The sequence below is a fragment of the Amaranthus tricolor genome, chromosome 17 (assembly GCF_026212465.1).
Source record: "Amaranthus tricolor cultivar Red isolate AtriRed21 chromosome 17, ASM2621246v1, whole genome shotgun sequence".
NCBI lineage: Eukaryota > Viridiplantae > Streptophyta > Magnoliopsida > Caryophyllales > Amaranthaceae > Amaranthus > Amaranthus tricolor.
In genome coordinates, this window is record NC_080063.1 from 18415854 (window position 1) to 18434372 (window position 18519).

At 32.7% G+C, this 18519-nt stretch overlaps 1 protein-coding gene across 2 annotated transcripts; it reads right to left on the reverse strand.

The window, feature by feature from the left end:
* Nucleotides 1-288: 288 nt before the first annotated feature.
* On the reverse strand, nt 289-13237 carry LOC130803582 (delta-1-pyrroline-5-carboxylate synthase-like). 2 transcript variants are annotated; one of them, XM_057667752.1, is made up of 21 exons: nt 9186-12326; nt 8990-9061; nt 8780-8883; nt 8349-8451; nt 8097-8231; nt 7987-8004; nt 7355-7632; nt 6549-6699; nt 6264-6428; nt 6063-6140; nt 5513-5602; nt 3994-4080; nt 3592-3678; nt 3413-3509; nt 3207-3310; nt 2869-2944; nt 2647-2803; nt 2456-2524; nt 1474-1540; nt 1323-1393; nt 289-1035 (listed from the first exon to the last, which is right to left on the reverse strand). In XM_057667752.1, the coding sequence occupies exons 1-21, from the start codon at nt 9249-9251 to the stop codon at nt 954-956; spliced, it is 2157 nt and encodes a 718-aa protein (XP_057523735.1). In that variant the 5' UTR covers nt 9252-12326; the 3' UTR covers nt 289-953. The 2 variants fall into 2 exon arrangements, with proteins under 2 accessions (XP_057523735.1, XP_057523736.1); XM_057667753.1 differs by lacking the exon at nt 9186-12326 and adding an exon at nt 13034-13237 and having other exon boundaries at nt 290-1035.
* Between the last annotated feature and the right edge of the window lie 5282 nt (nt 13238-18519).

Sequence of the window (18519 nt, forward strand, 5' to 3'; positions counted from 1 at the left end):
ATGAGAGGGGGTGAAAGAAGAAACAATGAAGAGGCGACGAGTATTACTGTTAATATTTGTGAAAGTGATATATTTTATTTTTATTTAAATTTTTTTTATATTTTTTATATTTTTTTATTTTTATGTTTTTACAATTTTTCATTAAAAACTAATACCACAAAATCAATGTATTGAATAAGAAAAAATCATGTAAAGAAAAAAGGATTAGAGAATTACTAGTATAGTAGTATGATTATAAACTATCCATGTAATTTTCCTAGTTGAATTACGATATTGTCTATATCAACAACAAAAACGCTAATAATTATTGTTGTTTATTAGTACTAAGAGCCAATAAATTTCCAATGTAGCTACTCTTGTGAGAGACCATTTCTCAAAGAAACAACCTCAAAATAAAAAGCCTATATTTTTATTTTCTCTTTAATTTGTATTAATTAAATTATTTAGCCCATAATATCTAAAGCTTCTCCTCTGACACATTAAGTCATCAGTCGTAAGCCATAACTCATAAGCCCATTACCACATAAGCCATATTTTTGTGCATTTGGGCAAACTTGCGACTTCACATGGCATGTTGGTAAGATTTCTACTTATGAAGAATGAGTGGTAACCTTGTTGACAAGAAGTTAATCGTTTATTTGGACGACACAATCACTAGCCTATAGCTTTTTTCAATAACCTTCAACAGAGTAAGGGTCATTAACTAGAAGAAACTACGACAGAGCTTACAATGGGGGTCTAAGGAACCAAACAATGGGGGTCTAAGGAACCAAACGTTGGAGTCAGATAAAATTCCCAGAGCTTATGATGCAACATAAATGTCCTTGTCTAGAACTACGGCACACAAAGACTCCACCCAAAGGGCAGCAGGAGAGCGGACAAGAAAAAGAAGACCCTTTTCCCCTACATAAACTGCACTGCTATGGGTGTGGAGTCGATAAAATTCCCAGAGCTTATGATGCAACAGTAAGGTCCTTGTGGCTATATAGCACACCTTTGTCACCATCGACGATTTGCCCATTTCCCTTTAGAATCCTGCCAATCGCCGCAAAAACAAGCAAGTAGAGTTAGTTACTTAGTTGGCTCAACAAGATTGGCTCCTTTTAAAAGTGCAAGGACCATCTATAGACTCCTCTTCGTAAAACAATTTTCATACTGTGTTCATTACAAGTTAACACTGGATTGAGGATAGTGGATACCCTAGAATTTAAAGTACATTAAAAGGAAACGTGTATTATGTATGTATAGGCATGTAAGGCCTATACTTATCACCACGATGAACTAACAAAGAATTATAACCAAGATTATTAGTGTGAACTTACCATTTCGTGGTTAAAAGACCCTCTACTCCAACAGGACCTCGAGCATGAATTCTACTTGTGCTTATGCCAACCTGGCAGAGAAAGAAATTTGTGAGGTAGATTTTTTTTTTTAAGTTATTGTATTAGCTTAAAAAATGCCGTAAAAATATACCTCAGCTCCCAGCCCAAAACGAGCACCATCACAAAATCTGGTACTTGCATTGTGTAACACAGCAGCACTGCATATTTACAAAGGAAGCGTCAATGAAATATCTAGAGTAACAAACAACCATCCAAAGTATTCAATCATGTTTGTTTTTTATCATTTTAACTCCAAGTCTTCCTGTCAACTTGGTTAGAAATTAGGAGTGGAGAATAAGCAGAACAATTCATCCACTAGTGAATTAATGTGCAAACACCACTTATTATAACCTGATGAGGCCTCGTGGATTCTGGTGTCAAAAAGGTTAAGGGTCTGAATGTGCATTAAAAATCCTTCCAAGCATAGACACCAAGACGAGGTTTGCCAAAATTGCACTATGCATTGTTATTTGTGAGTCTGCAATGGTTAGCAGCGTTGGGTGCAGAAAGTGGACAGTGTATCCTTGTGGGTGGTTCAACAACAACAATGCCAAAGCGGCCTCAATCCCAAAGGTTAGAGTTGGCTACATGAACATATATATCATTTATAGTTGTCGTTCACATGTTCGATATTCTACATCTCAATTTGAAAGTTTAAATCCTTCATATGCCTTTCCACTCTTTCCTTACAGGTCATCTTTGGTATTTCCCGGTCTCTTTTTAAGTTCCCCCAGCTGAGCAGTTTTATTGGTTCGCGATAATTTGAACTTGCCGTAGTGAGCCACTTAGCCACATGGCCCACAGTGTTTGGGGTGTAAGCAAGCAGCCTGTAACTTCACGGCAATCAGCAAGGAGAAATATATATAGGCATTGCACTATTGAACAATCATAACAGTGTACGATAGGTGTATGGCAGGGATTATTCACAGCCTATGTTCTTGGTACTAGTTTTAGTGTCTCCTAAAATAATTAAGGTTCTATGGAGGACGGAACAGGCAAACAAAAGAGCATTGCTTGAGCTAAGAGTTGAAATTTTCAGCACATTAGATACTGTGAAAATATGATGTCCTCACCTATCTACTTGCTGCAAGAATGCTTCAGCAACTTTTTGATCTTCTGCTACTACGCAGTCAGTATGTGCACTGCAACCCCAAATGCAAAGAAAACAGGTCCAAAAGAAGTCATTAAAAGCATCCTTCATATTCGGCTTATTAACTGCACATTCATGTATGAGGCAGGGATTACAATCATGATTAAAAATTACCTTCCATGTTGATTGATATGTTCAATCGCAGCTTGAACATCATCCACTATCTCCACTGTACAAGCTGGTGAACTGTACTCCTTATGGAATGTCTGAGTTCCTGGAATATCCAGTTCTTGCAAGGCACTAACTCTTGGCCCACCAAACAAATCAACTCCTGCAACACTAGTGCATAAGTTTGGTCCTCTGAAAAATCCAATAGAATTTCATGACAAGGCATACCTTCTAATTTAAGCTCAGTAACAAGCTCTTTCAAACCTCCGTTCTGCACCAGATCTTTATGTACAAGCAACGTTTCCTAGAAAACAATATCCACCGCAATCAGGGAGGTTTTGGAAATATGCAACACTCCAAAGAATAAGGGGCCTCAAATATTATATGGTACATAATGTGCTCAAAGTGTATAAGACAAATCAAGTGGTAGAAGGTTTTGACTTTTAATATAAAACAATTGGGGTCTCAAATATGAAAAACGCAACTGGTCATGAAATTATTTGACAATTTTTGCTCTACCGGTGTATGCAATAAGGATAATAAACAATAATAGCAATGAAGATTACCATAGCGTTACATGCTGCTGGGTAGTCCAATTTTGCATCAATAACAATTCGCTTCGCCATATCCATATCAGCAGATTTGTCAACATAAACATGACAAATTCCATCTAAGTAGGAAACCATAAAGTAGGATCAAAGATCAATACAGATCAGGCATCATTGCTTATGCAGTATGTCCCAGTGAATATGATTATAACATTTTTTCTCACCTGCATGTCCCAAGACAGGAATTTTTGTTGACTCTTTAATCTGAGAAACAAGTTTATTGCTGCCTCTTGGAATGACAAGATCAATTACAGTATCCAACTGCAACCCCATAACCACATTAGCACAATAAATCACTATTTCAATCATATTTAAAACAAATGCATCTATTATCTATATTTACCTTGAGCAAATCAGGAATTTCTTCTCTTGTGGTTACAAGACCAATAAGTTTTTCACCAACTCTGTCTGGTAGAGCAGAAGTAATAACCTAAATCATGAAAGAATTTTGCTATAAGTAAAGATAGGAATAATATGATCATAAATTCTTGTATGAGACGGTCTGACCATGAGACATGCGTCAAACATGGGTTAAATAGCGCAATGAATACAAATTATCAGGGTCTATTTTTTTTGAGCTCGTCTCAAAAAGAGACGGTCTCTCAGAAGAGTAGCCCTAACATAATCTGTTCATATAGCAAATTTGCAAACATTAAATTGTTTCCTTTTTCATATTGTAAAATTTCTAAAGTTGCAAAAAACAATTATGAAAGAACGCAAGAGGAAAGTATAATATGAAATTTACCTTGTGCATGATAGCATTAGATCTTTTTGCCTCCTTTCCACCCTTCAAAAGAAGCCCATTTCCACTACGTACAGCCAGTGAAGCTATCTGCAATTATGAATATTTTTTCAAGAGGAAGGATTGTTACAAGAATATAACCCTACAAGACTAAAGCATAACCTTCGATATTACAATCTAAATCATATTGATCTTATATACTTTAATACTTTATACTACATAGAATTCAAAATAATCCACAAGCGTTTGATCTAAGGCACATCCAATATGATCATGCACATTCAAAGAGAGAAAACAGAACCCCTCCAGGTCAAGCAAACCGCCCGTATGAGTAAATAAATATGAATAGGAACGCATGTAGAGAAACTTTTCGGTGTTCGTCTCTGAATGTGATACATTCATAAACAAAACAAATACCAAGCAACAGTGAGCTTGCTGATTGAACTGTAGAAGATGTCAGGACTCCGGAGAGTCCATACATATACAAAATCAATTAAGCCTTGTAGGCATAGTGTAAAAACAAGGCCACATCGCATCACATCAGCCGCATTGTAAAGGTTTTTAAAATAAACGAATTGATATTCCCCGCATTGCAAAAGGTAAAAAAACCGTGCTTTAGGTCGTATCAAGGGATATCTTATGGTTTTGGCCGATATATAGGCGTTACGATAACTGCATCACCGTTGCGTCGCCAGTTACCGCATTTTTACACTATGTTTGTAGGAATTACTTTAGCATTAATGAAAAAAAAAAACATATTCAACTGCACGAGAAATTAGCTTCTACCATTAAACACAAGCCTTCTCAATTAAACCACATCCGATTTGCTAATTAAAATCAGTTTTCGTCATATAACTCTATACAAATATAAATAATGAAGATGAACTCTATCGGAGCACCTTAGATCGTCAAGGTCTTCAAAAGATCCCAATCTTCATGCACCATATTCAAGAGAAATTGAAAAAATGGTGAGTAATATTTGCGTAAGTGTGGAACAGGACAGCCATAGAAAACTCACATCCACATATGCTAGAAGTTGTAAAATTGTTGTGAAGATTGTTAAATAGAAAACTTTTAACAGGACAGCCATAGTTCTAATAATTCCAGATATGATTTGGCGACAAAGTCAAAAACACCTAATCTTGATGTTTTATGATAAATCGTGACATTTACTTCTAGATAGTACTTCTAATTAAGAAAAAGGGTGACAATTGTGGGATTTGATGGCATCAAGAACTTCTATGGCTTTGGCAACAGCTTGTAATGCTTGATATGACAGTGCATATAAAATGCTGTGGGGTGATTTTTCGGAACAAAATACATATTAAACCCTCTAAGCGTTGATGCACAGGCCATTAAATATATTGTATACGAGCCTATATAGAATTACATATATGCTGTGAATTATGATTCCACCAACCAAATGGTTCAAGCATATGAATTGAACAGTACAAGCAAAAAAAAAAACTATAAAGTTGGCGAAAATCTAAAAAAGCAGGGAACTAAATAAAATTATAATTACCTGAACTAAAGCATCTGGACGTGACTCGAAAACAATCAGGAGAACACCCAACGGACATGATGTCTTCTCCAAGACAAGCCCATCAGCAATCTGCAAGGACACAAACCATTTGAAAATTAAATCACGTCAATTAGTTTCCTTTAAAACTAACTTGGCACAAAATGAGAGCACAGGATAAGGGTTGCTTAAGTTTTTACTAAACATGGAAATAATTGCACAAAGTAGGCATAAGAAAAAATACCCAAATGCCCACAATAAAAAGTTATAAATTAGATTGTATTGCTACATAAAACCAAACACTTCACTGAGTTAAAAAGAGTGGAATGTAGATAATTTTTGCATTTAGAAAAGTGAACATTACTTGTTTGCATCATGACCTAACAATAATATCAATATCCTGGATATCTGATATATGAATGTGGTGACACAACAATCAGCCAGACACAAAACAGTACTCCGTAAAAAAAACAGTATAAAATTTTCACTGTCTTCTTTGAAGAAAGTTTATGATAGCATGGAAGAAACAAAAAAATACTAATAAAAGTTATACCTCGTTTTTTTTTAAAATTCGACCAATAGGGTCCTCCATATCAGCTAAGACACGGATTGATTTGGCAAGACTAGAAATCTGCATGATTAAAAAGAGCACAGTAAACGAAGAGCGAACATTTTTTCTTTACGGGACGGATATAGAAACGGAAATTCAAATATCACATGCCAACACAGTTGAAAAGATATGGCAGTGTCTTGCCTTGCCAGGTTTGAAGGCTAATCGAGCCATTAATGATTTATTATATCCAGCTAGCTCAGCAGCAGCAACATCAGCATCATTTTCAGTCTTGATCAGTTCTTCATTGTCTTCCAAAGCATCAGCAATGTCTAGCAGGATTTTTTTCCTTTCTTGGGCAGAAAGTGCCTGTTAATTTAAGAAATTAATTTCATTGGTAAAAAAGTAATTTTTCCAAAAATTTAATCTTCATGTAAAGTTCGAAATCCTATCAGATGTCCTTGTCCACATAATGACAAAACGACATACCTGAAGTCTCCTTGAACACTCTCTTGCTGCAACTGCCATCTCACGTGCACCAGTTTTTTTTACTGGAGCCCATAAATGAGCATCCATGTGAAACAGAGTACCCACGCGGTAGCCTTTAAGAACTTTGATGATATTATCAGTTCCTTTGCCACTTCAAGAGAAATTATAGAGTATATCAGGCCAATAGAAGTTTGTAAGATAACTCAAAAAATCAGATTTCCCAAGACAATAGCCATATCTCTCATTACCAATGCCAAATCTGGAATTATAAGGGTAAGAATGTTCAATCAATGAACCGTATCTATCAGAAGCAGAAATACTATGTTGGGCACTCACAGTGCAACAATAAATGAGCTGGCAAAGTGACGAATGCTATCTTTTAGACACACTGTTTCGTTCTAAATGATATAAAAAGACTAAAGAAAATTAAAAAACAAAATTAACAGCTTCTTCATGTTAACAGGGCATGTTCAATTAAAAAAAATCCAAAGCTAGGTTTAGCCGTTTAGTCAAATAAAACTACTTGGAAAAAGAAGACAGTCGCGGTCAATGCACAAGCATATGCACCATCCAAAATCAAAAGTTGCAATCAAGGTTATTGGACGCAGAGCACCAGAAGCAGAACATACAGAGATTGATAGAATGCTGAGAAACAAGCATAACAGTGATAACACGTTCCCTACGGTATACAATTAAACTGAAAGATAACTAAATACACTAGGACATGTAACTGGCTAACCGGATATCTATCAAGATATAAGGGTCCAAAGGCCATGATACGTTAAATCATTTATACTGAGCCATACCTAGCTATGATCACTGGAATTCCAGAAGAGGCAGCATGCAATGCTGCTTTTACTTTGGCCGTCATACCCCCTCTGCCCATTCTGGACTTGTCACCAAAAGTAACTTCTGCTTGATGCTTCTCTTTGACATATGTGTGGATGAGTTTTGATTTTGGATCACTAGGTGGGCCACTATAAAGACCCTCCACATCACTCAAGAGAACAAGGAGATCTGCCTTTAATTCCATAGCAAGCAAAGCTGCTAAACTATCATTATCCCAAAATACACCAGATGAATCCTGCTCAAAGTGCTCATAATTATTAGAATAATGAAGGCCGCAAAAGAATTATTAGTAGTAAATTGAAAAAACTTCTGCTTCTGATATTTTGTGACATTAATAGATAACACTGCTTCCTTAGGTCAAAGAAGTGAAGTGTCTCAAGAAATGAGTATCAGGTTTGTGGTATGACTTGAGAATTTACGCAGTGATCCAGAGAAGGACAAACAAAATTCTTAAAAATTCTCACTTTTCTTTTTCTATTATGTCCAATAAAAATTGCAAAATGATGAAATATGTTCAAATTGAGTGTTCAAAACAAGTGAGATATTACTAGTATTGAGCTGTTCTGATCACGCGATAACAAATTTTTACCTTGTTAACTGTACAACCCTGGTTAACAAAGGAAAAAGATCCATTAATGAAAATCAAGTAAATGAACACTACATAAATCATAAGCCAAAAGGAGCTTTTCTGGTACTTACTGCATCATTTTCATTCAATACGGGTACAACTTTAAAATCCAACAACTGATTAACAGTGTCAGTCAGTTGTAATCTAAAGTTTGGATCCCTAAAGTCATTGTCGGTGACAAGGAGTTGAGCAGAAGTCAGATCCAACTGCAAAAACATTCACTATGTGATGAAGCCAGACACAAGCCCAGACATTTAAAAAAAAGAAAAAAAAAACAGCTTCTTCCACAATCATGAGAAAATACACGGTTATTTAGAATTGACCTGACTAAACAATGTGTCGTAGAGAGCCATGAGACCATTCTGCCCAACAGCAGCACATGCTTTCCCATCAAGTTCAACTTGTGGTTTTTGGAGATCAGATAAACTGCAGTATAGACATGATTTTTAAATTGTAGTTTATACTACTCAAAGCTAAAAGTCAAGATCTTGTAATAGTAGGACAATCACACTCATAAAGAAATGTTTTACATAATGATCCAATCTATCATAATTGGTCATCAATTTCTTGATGGCCCAAGAAGTAGCTTTTAGCGGATATGCCAGTATCATCGAGATGTTTTCCATAAGCCATTCTATTGCCAAAGCATTCCAAAAATGTTTAGCAGAGCTGCTTCTACATTGCATGCTTTTACAAGAAACCATTGAATATATAAAGGCAATTCGTAGCTTTACAGAAACTGAAAGCTAGAAACCTGCTGTTGATCAATTTCCTGAACCTAAGCCTTTGACGACCAGCACTAACAGCACCTGACGTCACCAAAATGACTTCATATCCATCAGTGTTGAGCTCCTTCAGCTGAAAAAGATGTAAATTGTGGATTGAATGGGAGTAAACTCAACATGATACAACCCAAAAGACGCTCAATGAAGAAAAAATCAAAAGGAAATGACAGTTACTTCACCTGCTCACAGAGTGAGCCTAGCCTTCCAAGTGCCAGTCTCCCATCACTCCTCGTAACAACAGCAGTTCCAACCTGTTCATAGTAAGGAGCACACTCAAATACTAGAAGTTCGGAAAAGCGTGAATTTGGGAAGGGCGTTATATCCAAATTTAAGAGGTAGAAAATTAAGAAACAATCTTTTCATTTAAAAGATTACCAAAAAAATTATGTCCTTTGTGATTGTATGGCTACAACTCAATTCCTCCGGTAACAAGTACTCCATCTAAATCATCCTACCCATTACTTTTGACCAGTTTTTTTGACAACTTCATTGACCAAACAGCACAGTGAATAATCAAACTTCCATTCATAAAACAGAAGAGCCAAAAAGGAAAACAGATTTCTAGTGAATAACATCATCACAACAACAGCAGCGAACAAAAAAGAATGTGACAAGTGACACATAGGTCAAAGCAGAACCACTAAAAAAGGGGGAAATTGATAGTCAATTAACAACAATGAAAATGGAAACAATGAATCATTCAACTATTCAAGTGAAGCAGAGGTCTAAACAGAACCACTGCAAAAGAGAGCAATTCATTCTTTAAATTTTACAATCAACTAATAGTGGCTAATACTTAACTATACAACTATACAACCTAAATTCTGACAAACAAAAATATAGAAATAAATAGATGAAAAAATAACACTATAATTTTTTTCTCCTACAGTCCATTAGATAGTGTTCTGGAAAATTTTCATAATCCTCCTATGGGTTACTGCCCCAAAAGTGCTATGCTTATGAGTTTTGACGCTACAAAACTTTCAATATTTTTTTAATTGTCATACATTAATTCAAGAACCTAAAAAGAAAGAAAAAGTGAGACCAAAAGTGATGACCTAAGCAATGCTACATAGACTCATAAACAAGGGATCTAGAAAGTTGAGACTTTTTATCCATCACAATTCACACATCACTTAAGTAGTTATTCGAAACAACACCATATCATGTAAAAACTCAAAACAACACCATCTCATAAAGGTGAATTACCATACATTAATTCAAAGTAATTTTAATAGTACTAGAAATATATAAAAAGACAATATATACTACTATATTGTAGTAGCTCAATTTTATATTTACTACAGCTCACTCTAACTAAATTGCTCTCTGTCACTTTGCTTTACCACTATTACAAATGCTCCAAAATTCAACAAAGGTTGGCAAGCATTTAAAGCTTTTACACAAGCCTAATAGGGAAAGGGTGATAGGAATGAAATATTACCACGCTTGATTGTAAATTTTGACTAATGTAAAACATTGATAGAAGAGGAGATGGATCGGTCCCCTTCTTTAACACTCCCCCTCAATGATCATTCTCTCTCAGAGTAAGTCTTGAGGTCATTAAAGAATTTCTTAAACTTCGGTCTTTCAAGACCTTTTGTGAAAATGTCAGCAACTAGGTCATCTGTCTTCACTTGCTCAAGTTGGATTTCACCTCGTAGAACCTTCTCTCAAACAAAAAGTGTACCTCGAAAATGTCCACATGCTTTGTCCTAGCATGAAACACTAGATTTTCAGCTAGTTATCTAGATGACTGATTAACCCAACTTAACTTGACATCATAGTCAATTGATAATGACATCGTTGATTGTCTCTTACTACACCATGAAACTACTCCAGAACCCTTGCTGAACACATAATCAGTAGTTGATCGACGTGTATTGTGATCTCCAGCATAATCAACATCACAATATCCAACAACTTCATATTTGCTATCATCATGGTATTGGATACCATGATCGATACTTCCCTTTAAATACCTTAATATTTGCTTTACAACATCCTGGTAAGGTTTTTTTGGTTTCTGCATGAATCGACTAATCACACTAATATTTGTTCGGGTCAACGTGAGATAGATTAGACTTCCTACTAATTGTCTATACATTGTCACATCTTCTAACTACTTGCCTATGGCCGAACATAGTTTCGCATGAACCTCTATTGGAGTTGAGATTGGCTTGAAACCAAGCATTCCACATTTACCCAAAAGATCTTGGACATATTTCTGTTGGCAAAGAAATATCCCATTATTGGTTCATTCCACTTTTAAACCAAGAAAATGCTTCAGTTCTCCAAGTTCTTTCATCTGAAATCGAACTGAGAGATTTGTTTTTGTCTGTTGTTCCATTCATCATTTCCAGTAATGATGAGACCATCAAAATAAACAATAACTATCGCCAACTTTTCATCTGGAGCTTACACAAAACAAACTTGAATCAGCTGGTGCTACTGAATAACCACTTTGTAGCAAGAATTTTGCAATCTTGCCATACCATGCTCGTGGTGCTTGCTTTAAACCGTAAAGCTTCTTCTTCGCCTTGCACATGTAGTTTGGATGAGCTTGACTCTCGAACCCTTTAGGTTGATCCTTGTGGATATCTCTATCTTGTTCATCAAGAAAGAAAGCGTTCTTAACATCCATTTGCCAAAACTTCCAAGAGTTACTAGCCGTGCTAGTAAAATACGCACTGTGGTAATCTCCGCCACTGGACTAAAAGTTTCATTATAGTCCAACCCATACTACCGAGAAAATCCTTGAGCTACCAGTGATGCCTTGTATCTTTCAATGGAACCATCGGGTTTAGTCTTCACTTTATACACCCATTTACAGAAAATAGGTTGAACTTCCTTAGATGTTGGTACTAACTCCCAAGTTTGATTTTGGTGTGGAGCTTAAATTTCCTCCTCCATGGCTTTCCTTTAATCTTTACTTCGAGCTGCTTCATTATAGCTAGTTGGCTCTCATCCTCGACCATTTCAAAATTAGCTATTTTGGCTTAGGCTTTTGAGGTCTAATTGATCTACGTAACACTACATGAAGTTCCTCTTCTTTGAGATATACTATCTGACTTGGTCTTTCTTCTACAGGACTTCTATGATGTGCCCCCGTCTGCCATAGACTTTTCTCTTTTTCTTTTGGTGAAGTTTGAGAATTTTTCTCCTTCTAGATGACCATCTTGACAAGACTAATCATTTTTCTCTTCCGCTTTCTATGAAACTTTTCCTCGATCTCCGTCGAGTCCGGCAATAATACAGCTTGTGGAATACAGCTTGTGGTGACCACCAAGATGATGCTTCATCAAACACCACATTTTGGGGTATATTTATGTGAAAGAGATAACAAAATAATAACGTGGACAATAAAATTAGGGTAATATTGAACTACTAATCTCAAAGTAATATTAATAGCACTTGAAATATATAAAAAGACAATATATATACTACTGCTATATAATAGTAGTAGCTCACTCTTGTACTTATTACTACTCACTCTAAATAAATTGCTCTCACCTATGATAGGATGAGAAAAATGCAAGTGATTAACATCCTATTTATAGGACTAGAAATCCTCCAAAATTCAAACAAAGTTTGGCAACCATAGGGGTGATAGGAGCGGAATATTACCAGTTTACCACCCTTGGTTGTATTCTAATGTAAATCATTGAGAAAAGAGTAAAAGGGTCGGTGCCCTTCTTTAACAAATACTCCCTCTGTACACTCAAAAAATAAATAAATACTTCCACCGTTTCAAATTATTTGCAACATTAGCAATATTTACACTATTCACTCGTCATCTTTAATTTGTAATTAATTCTTAATCTATAAGTTAAAACACAGTCAAGTAATAAATTGTTTGATTTGTCTGATGCAAAGAATATAAATATCAAATTTTAATAATTTTTTATTATGTATAGTTAAAGATATTACGGATTGAATTAGTATATTAGACTATCTGAAAAAACAAATGTAGCAAGTAATTTGGAACGAAGTAAGTACATAACAAATCACAATAAAGATCGAAAAAAAGACCTACTATTGACAAAATTAATCAATCGGATGAACAGAATGCATGAACATTTTTCACCTTAACAATAACTGATTACTCTCTCATCGTACAATCCGAGTACATCAATCCACCACAAATGACAATAATAATCGAAAAAACCTACAATCAACAAATTACAATAATATTACAAAAAAATGTAAGAGAAAAATTTCACCTTAACGATGACACGCTTGACATCCTTGACAAATCCTCTGGAAACGTCCATGTCGAAAGATACAGTGAATCAAAATGGGACGACTCAGGCTAAAACCCGAACAGAGAATGAGATGATGAATCGACTAGGTGAAACAAATCAAGCAGAAAGAAATGCAGAGAGATGAGATATTAGTGGGATGACGAGAGTGGTAGTTATAACTTATAAACCTATTTATAAACTTTGGAAAACCCACTTTTTCTCTTTGATTGCAAATATTATTTATTGTCCTTAAATAACCGTAAAAAAGTGTAAGAGTAAATGAGATATAAAGTAAAAATATTTCTATTTGAGGACCATTCTCGTGTGGGGTATTTTTTGAGCGCTTTCTCTTTTATATATATGAATAAGCGTATTTTTTACTTTTTGAACCTGATGATAATAGTACCTATTAATAGAATACACTGAATACGACAATGATAATAATTATGATTGTAGTAAATATTATCAAACAGATAAATAATAAAATATAACAAGTATTAGACAAAAAATTGTTAGTATTAGACGGTCAAAACAATCAAATGTGCTAGTTGGATCATTTTCGATCCCGTTATTACACGGAGTTGGAATCAATCCAAAGAAGTCTTGGAAAAATATTTCTTATTATTATATAATAATTTAAAATTTATTATTTATTGTTTTTATGAAAAAAAAAATGTGCGATTATATATCTAAATTTTTGTCTTCCATATACTCATGCGACAAACATTTTGATAGTGTCCAAATTAGAGATGGTCTTGGGTTAAACATCTTATTAGATATATTTTATACTTATCTTTATTTTTACGGTCTAGGTATATTTGTTGAGACTCAACGAATTCGCGTTGTAATCCAAAATAAATAAATGAATTTGGTTCTAGGTCTGGGTTTACGGTCTTCAAACTCAAATCCGACTTAGACCCTTTCTATGGACTCATTTAAGACTCAAACTCGCTCGATTCGTCTAATTTTCGCTTGACTCGCTCTATATCTGACCTATTATACAATCCATAACAATTTTAAATTTTTTTATACTTATATCTATATTTGTTTGGACTCAATTTAAACTTATATATAACTCATAAATTCATTTTAGTATTAATAAAACCTTTAAAATATAAAAGATTTTAAATATGAATAATTAAATCAAGACCCATTTAGAGCTCGTTTAGGCCTTAAACCCATCAAATCGGGGTTCATGTCCAAATTTTCCGGCCTTAAAAGTTCGAATATAGATCCACAAAGTTTCAATTATTATATATTGGTACATTTTACGCTTTAAAGATTTTAATGTCAATTTAAAATGATTTCCTTTTCAAATTAAATATGAATATAAATTTAGCAAATGTGTCTATTGTATATCCACAATGTATTTATCAACTTACAATGGATTAGGTTGTACTTTCTGATATCCTGAAAGTGATGTTTATGAGATAGCATATAAATTTTAAAAAAAAGTTAAATAAATATTTAGAAATATCGTTTAGGTGAGATCATATTCTAAAATAGTAATAAAGTAAATTCAATAGAATAAACTAAAAAAATATAAAGGACAAAATTAGATAAGTGGAGAGAGTATGTCACTATGATAATGGTATTTTTTATTATTTATTTATTTATTAGAAAAAGAAGAATATACTTGTAATGTAGGAATAGAAATTAGAATATTACAAAGGTTCACTATTTTTATATGGTCAATAAAGTTACTTTAATTTCACAAGTGTTGTATGTGATCCTTAGTTAGGTTTACCCTTTTGTGACTTTGGGATAAAATGGATAGTACTTGACAAAAAACTAAGAAATCATCATCATCCAAGTGTATCTTCCTCACAAAAATAATCATTTGTACATATTTACATTATTTTGATAAGGAACCATGACCATGCAAGTGTTAAGGTATTACTTGGTTGCAACTTCATAAAACACATGGTGGGGTGAGGTTAATAACCATTGACAACTAGGTAACAAAAATATGGTAGGTATCAACCACATATTTGGAATCACATAAGGTGAGAATAGCGTATGTTTAGAATTCCAATATAAAATATTTCGATATATAAAGTAAGAATTTGTTTAATTTTAGTAGATGTATATGTATACACAATTGTGATGTATTTACCCTTAAAATATGCTAATAAAATATTTTTGTGTGAATTTATATTATGAGTTATCATATTTAATAACATTTATACCAATTAATGAAAAACGATATATTTAAGGTTTATCGTTAAACTTTTGCATACCTAATGTTATAATATTTCAATTTATTTATTTTTCTTCTCAATGACCTCTGTATAGATGGAAGTCATTAACGATATTACAATAATAACATGTTTTAAGTTTGCCCTTAAATTCCTAAAATCTCGAAAATAGGTCTAGGGATTGTAATGATCTTAACCATATATAAGGTATATAAATGTCACATTGTAGTAAATATGACTTTGGTAGCTTGCATTGTCACTTTATTTTAAGAGTGATCAAATCTTTGATTTCTTGGCCTTGATTGTTGATGGTGAAAGATGTAGGATATACTAATGATAGTGATCGATGTAATCATGTTAAAGCATGAATTAAGTTGAATATGTTATGATCATAAATTTTCGATTAATTAAGTAGGAAAAAAATAAAAGGGTTTGAGCTATTTGTTAGTTTTGTTGAAAAAAAATATTTTCACGCGAGACTCCCCATCAAAGAAATATAGAGATGTTGGTTAACATATTAAATTAATTAATTACTCTTCCAATAACTAACTGATTTTAGAATGGAATCTCATCAAACTTGTATGCAGTCACTCTCCTCTTATATATGTTAAACCCAATGATAAATTGATCAAGTTTTATAACTTTAGCTTTTTACCGAAAGAATAAATATATTAGTAAAATAATATCTTTATTATTGCGAATTATGAACAATTAAATTTTTCGTGAATTATTAATATATTTTATTGGAGCGTTAATTATTTTATTTTGTTAAATTAGTTTCTTTTACATCGTTTTGTCTTCTATGATTATATTATACCAATTCGTATTTATCAAAAAAAGAGTTTTAATTAATCGCTCTTTTTTATTTGCGATCCCGACTAATAAAGTAATGTGTCTTAATTCCTTTGGTTAAAAAAGGAAAACCATTTGAGATTATACCCAACATCTTATTATTATTATTAATATGTTTAAGTAATAAAAACATTTGATATATTTTATTAGTTGGTTATATTAATTTGGAATCAACATATAATCCTCGATTTTATGACATTTATTTACTTTTAAAGTAAAATTTCAAATTCTTTTTAGTTATTTGAAATTTAATTTTAATTTATAAAAATACAAATCGGTTCAAATTGAATTTTAATTAATCCTAAGATAATTTTTGAGATTGCACTATCACGATGTACAAAGTAGAAATAACACGACTCTTTTTCCTTGTTAAGTAAACTTGGCGAATGATTAATTAGACACCTAAGTTTAACCATGACTCCAGATTTACGTCTCAATTTAGTTGTACTCTGACCTATCATATTTGCCTGTAGATATTTAGCAAAAAACTAAGAAAAATATAAAAATAAATATTTTAAAGTGTTGAGAAAAATATGTAAATGAGATTAAAACACAAATTAAAATATGCCAATGAAAACAAAAGTAATATTGTTAGTTATTACCAAAATTACCAAAAAAAAAATGGAGTAAAATTTGATAGAACGAACCGATAAAATAAATGGGTCAAATTCCTTGAGACATAAGAAATAATATTGATTACAAATTTTTAAATGAAACAGTTTTACCGTGAAACTAATAGAAGTTTTGGGCGTACGCAGAATTGTAGTTGGACCCAAATAAATATTGTATTACATTAACTGAATACAAATATTTAATTACATCATAATTTGTACAACAATATTTTGGTGGGACACTTGTTCCACACCTATACTCTCTTCACTACTATTTTTATGTGAGTTCATGTTTCACTTATCAATCTCTCTATTTTGATGTATATATTTTGTGATTTGAGCTCATGGCTCAATTCTTTGTTTTTATGAGAGCTTCTTGCTCTATACGATGTAAGTGTCATAATACTGTATTTATACTCGCTATGGAACATTTTAGTAGTTAAGCTAAGATTTTATCTAGATATTTCTTTTCTTACTTTACTCCTTCCTTCCACGATATTCCAGTATATTCTAACTATTACTTCTTATTTTTACTAAATAATTCTAAATACCATCTTCTAGATTTTTCTGATTAGCCTTTCTAACAGAGGCATACTTTACAAATAAAAATAACCTAATAACACAAATTATTAACATATAAATTTCTTCTTTTAAAATGGTGTTATTAGAAAATTGTGTTTATAACAATAGCAAATAACAACAGCAAATTATTAATAGCCACAGGCATAGTGTCAGAAAACTTTATTGGATTTTGCGATAGAGTTTCGTGATTGGTTTTGCTTGATTAATTAATGTTACACAAGAGTAGGAGTATTAATTAAACTTCCCTACTCCATTAGGATTACCAATGAGGATCGTATTTTTCTAAAATGACAAATCCACAAATTTTATTATCGACTCTCTATCTGGCTATTTCCTTTCGAATTTATTATACAATATCTAAAATTTTCAATTAGATATACATAATAAATAGCAAGGTATATGTTTTTTCCCTTCTATTTGATTTGCACTTTTTATTAAAATATATAAATACTAAATTGTAGTTAATAAATAGAAGTATAAGAATAAAAATAAGTAGATCTAACTAAAAGAGTAAAATTAAGTAATAGGTGAAAAAAAAAATCAAAAATAGTTTTTAAATGCAAATTAAATAGGACAAAGAAAGTAAAATAATAATAAAATTTATTTTCTGACACCAATTTACCATTCGCTAATTTTATATTGACTTCATTTGTATGTTAACATTATAGGAATATAAACTAATCTTGTTTTATAATTTTTGTATTCATTTTTATTGTATTGAATTTTTTATAATTTTGTATTATGCAAATTTTAATATATCTAATGTTAATCACGTACATTGAATATCATTAATCATTATTAATTATCATTAAAATATAGTGTATCTAATAAAATAGAAGGGTAGGATTTAGTAGGACTTTTAAGAGTAAAATTAATTGGCTTTTGGGAGGTTAATAGGGTATCTAACCTCTCGCAATACAATTACATATCCGTGAGCAAAACTTTCAACGGCTTTCGCAATCCCATTTGCATTTAGATTTTAGATACACCTTTTTGGATCATCATCATGTGATAGTTGATACTACCTATAAAGGGAGAGAAAAGAAGCATCACACCAATTTCATATTGTTCTCATTTCATTTAACTGGTGGGCCCTACTCCTAGAAAATAGAAATAGTGTATGTATCAACTTTCAAGTGGGCTTCGACCATATGTTTAACTTTTTGGTTGCGTTGGTTCCTTAATATGATATCAGAGCTAATGTGATAAGAGGTTAATCTCA

Excerpts from the sequence above, each read along its gene's own strand:
- LOC130803582 (XM_057667752.1), bottom strand. The coding sequence starts at position 9,251 with ATGGAGTACTTGTTACCGGAGGAATTGAGTTGTAGCCATACAATCACA. Across the intron at positions 6,700-7,354 it reads ATTCCAGTGATCATAGCTAG|TGGCAAAGGAACTGATAATA; the intron begins GTATGGCTCAGT and ends TTTCTCTTGAAG. Across the intron at positions 1,394-1,473 it reads GTTTTGGGCTGGGAGCTGAG|GTTGGCATAAGCACAAGTAG; the intron begins GTATATTTTTAC and ends TTTCTCTGCCAG.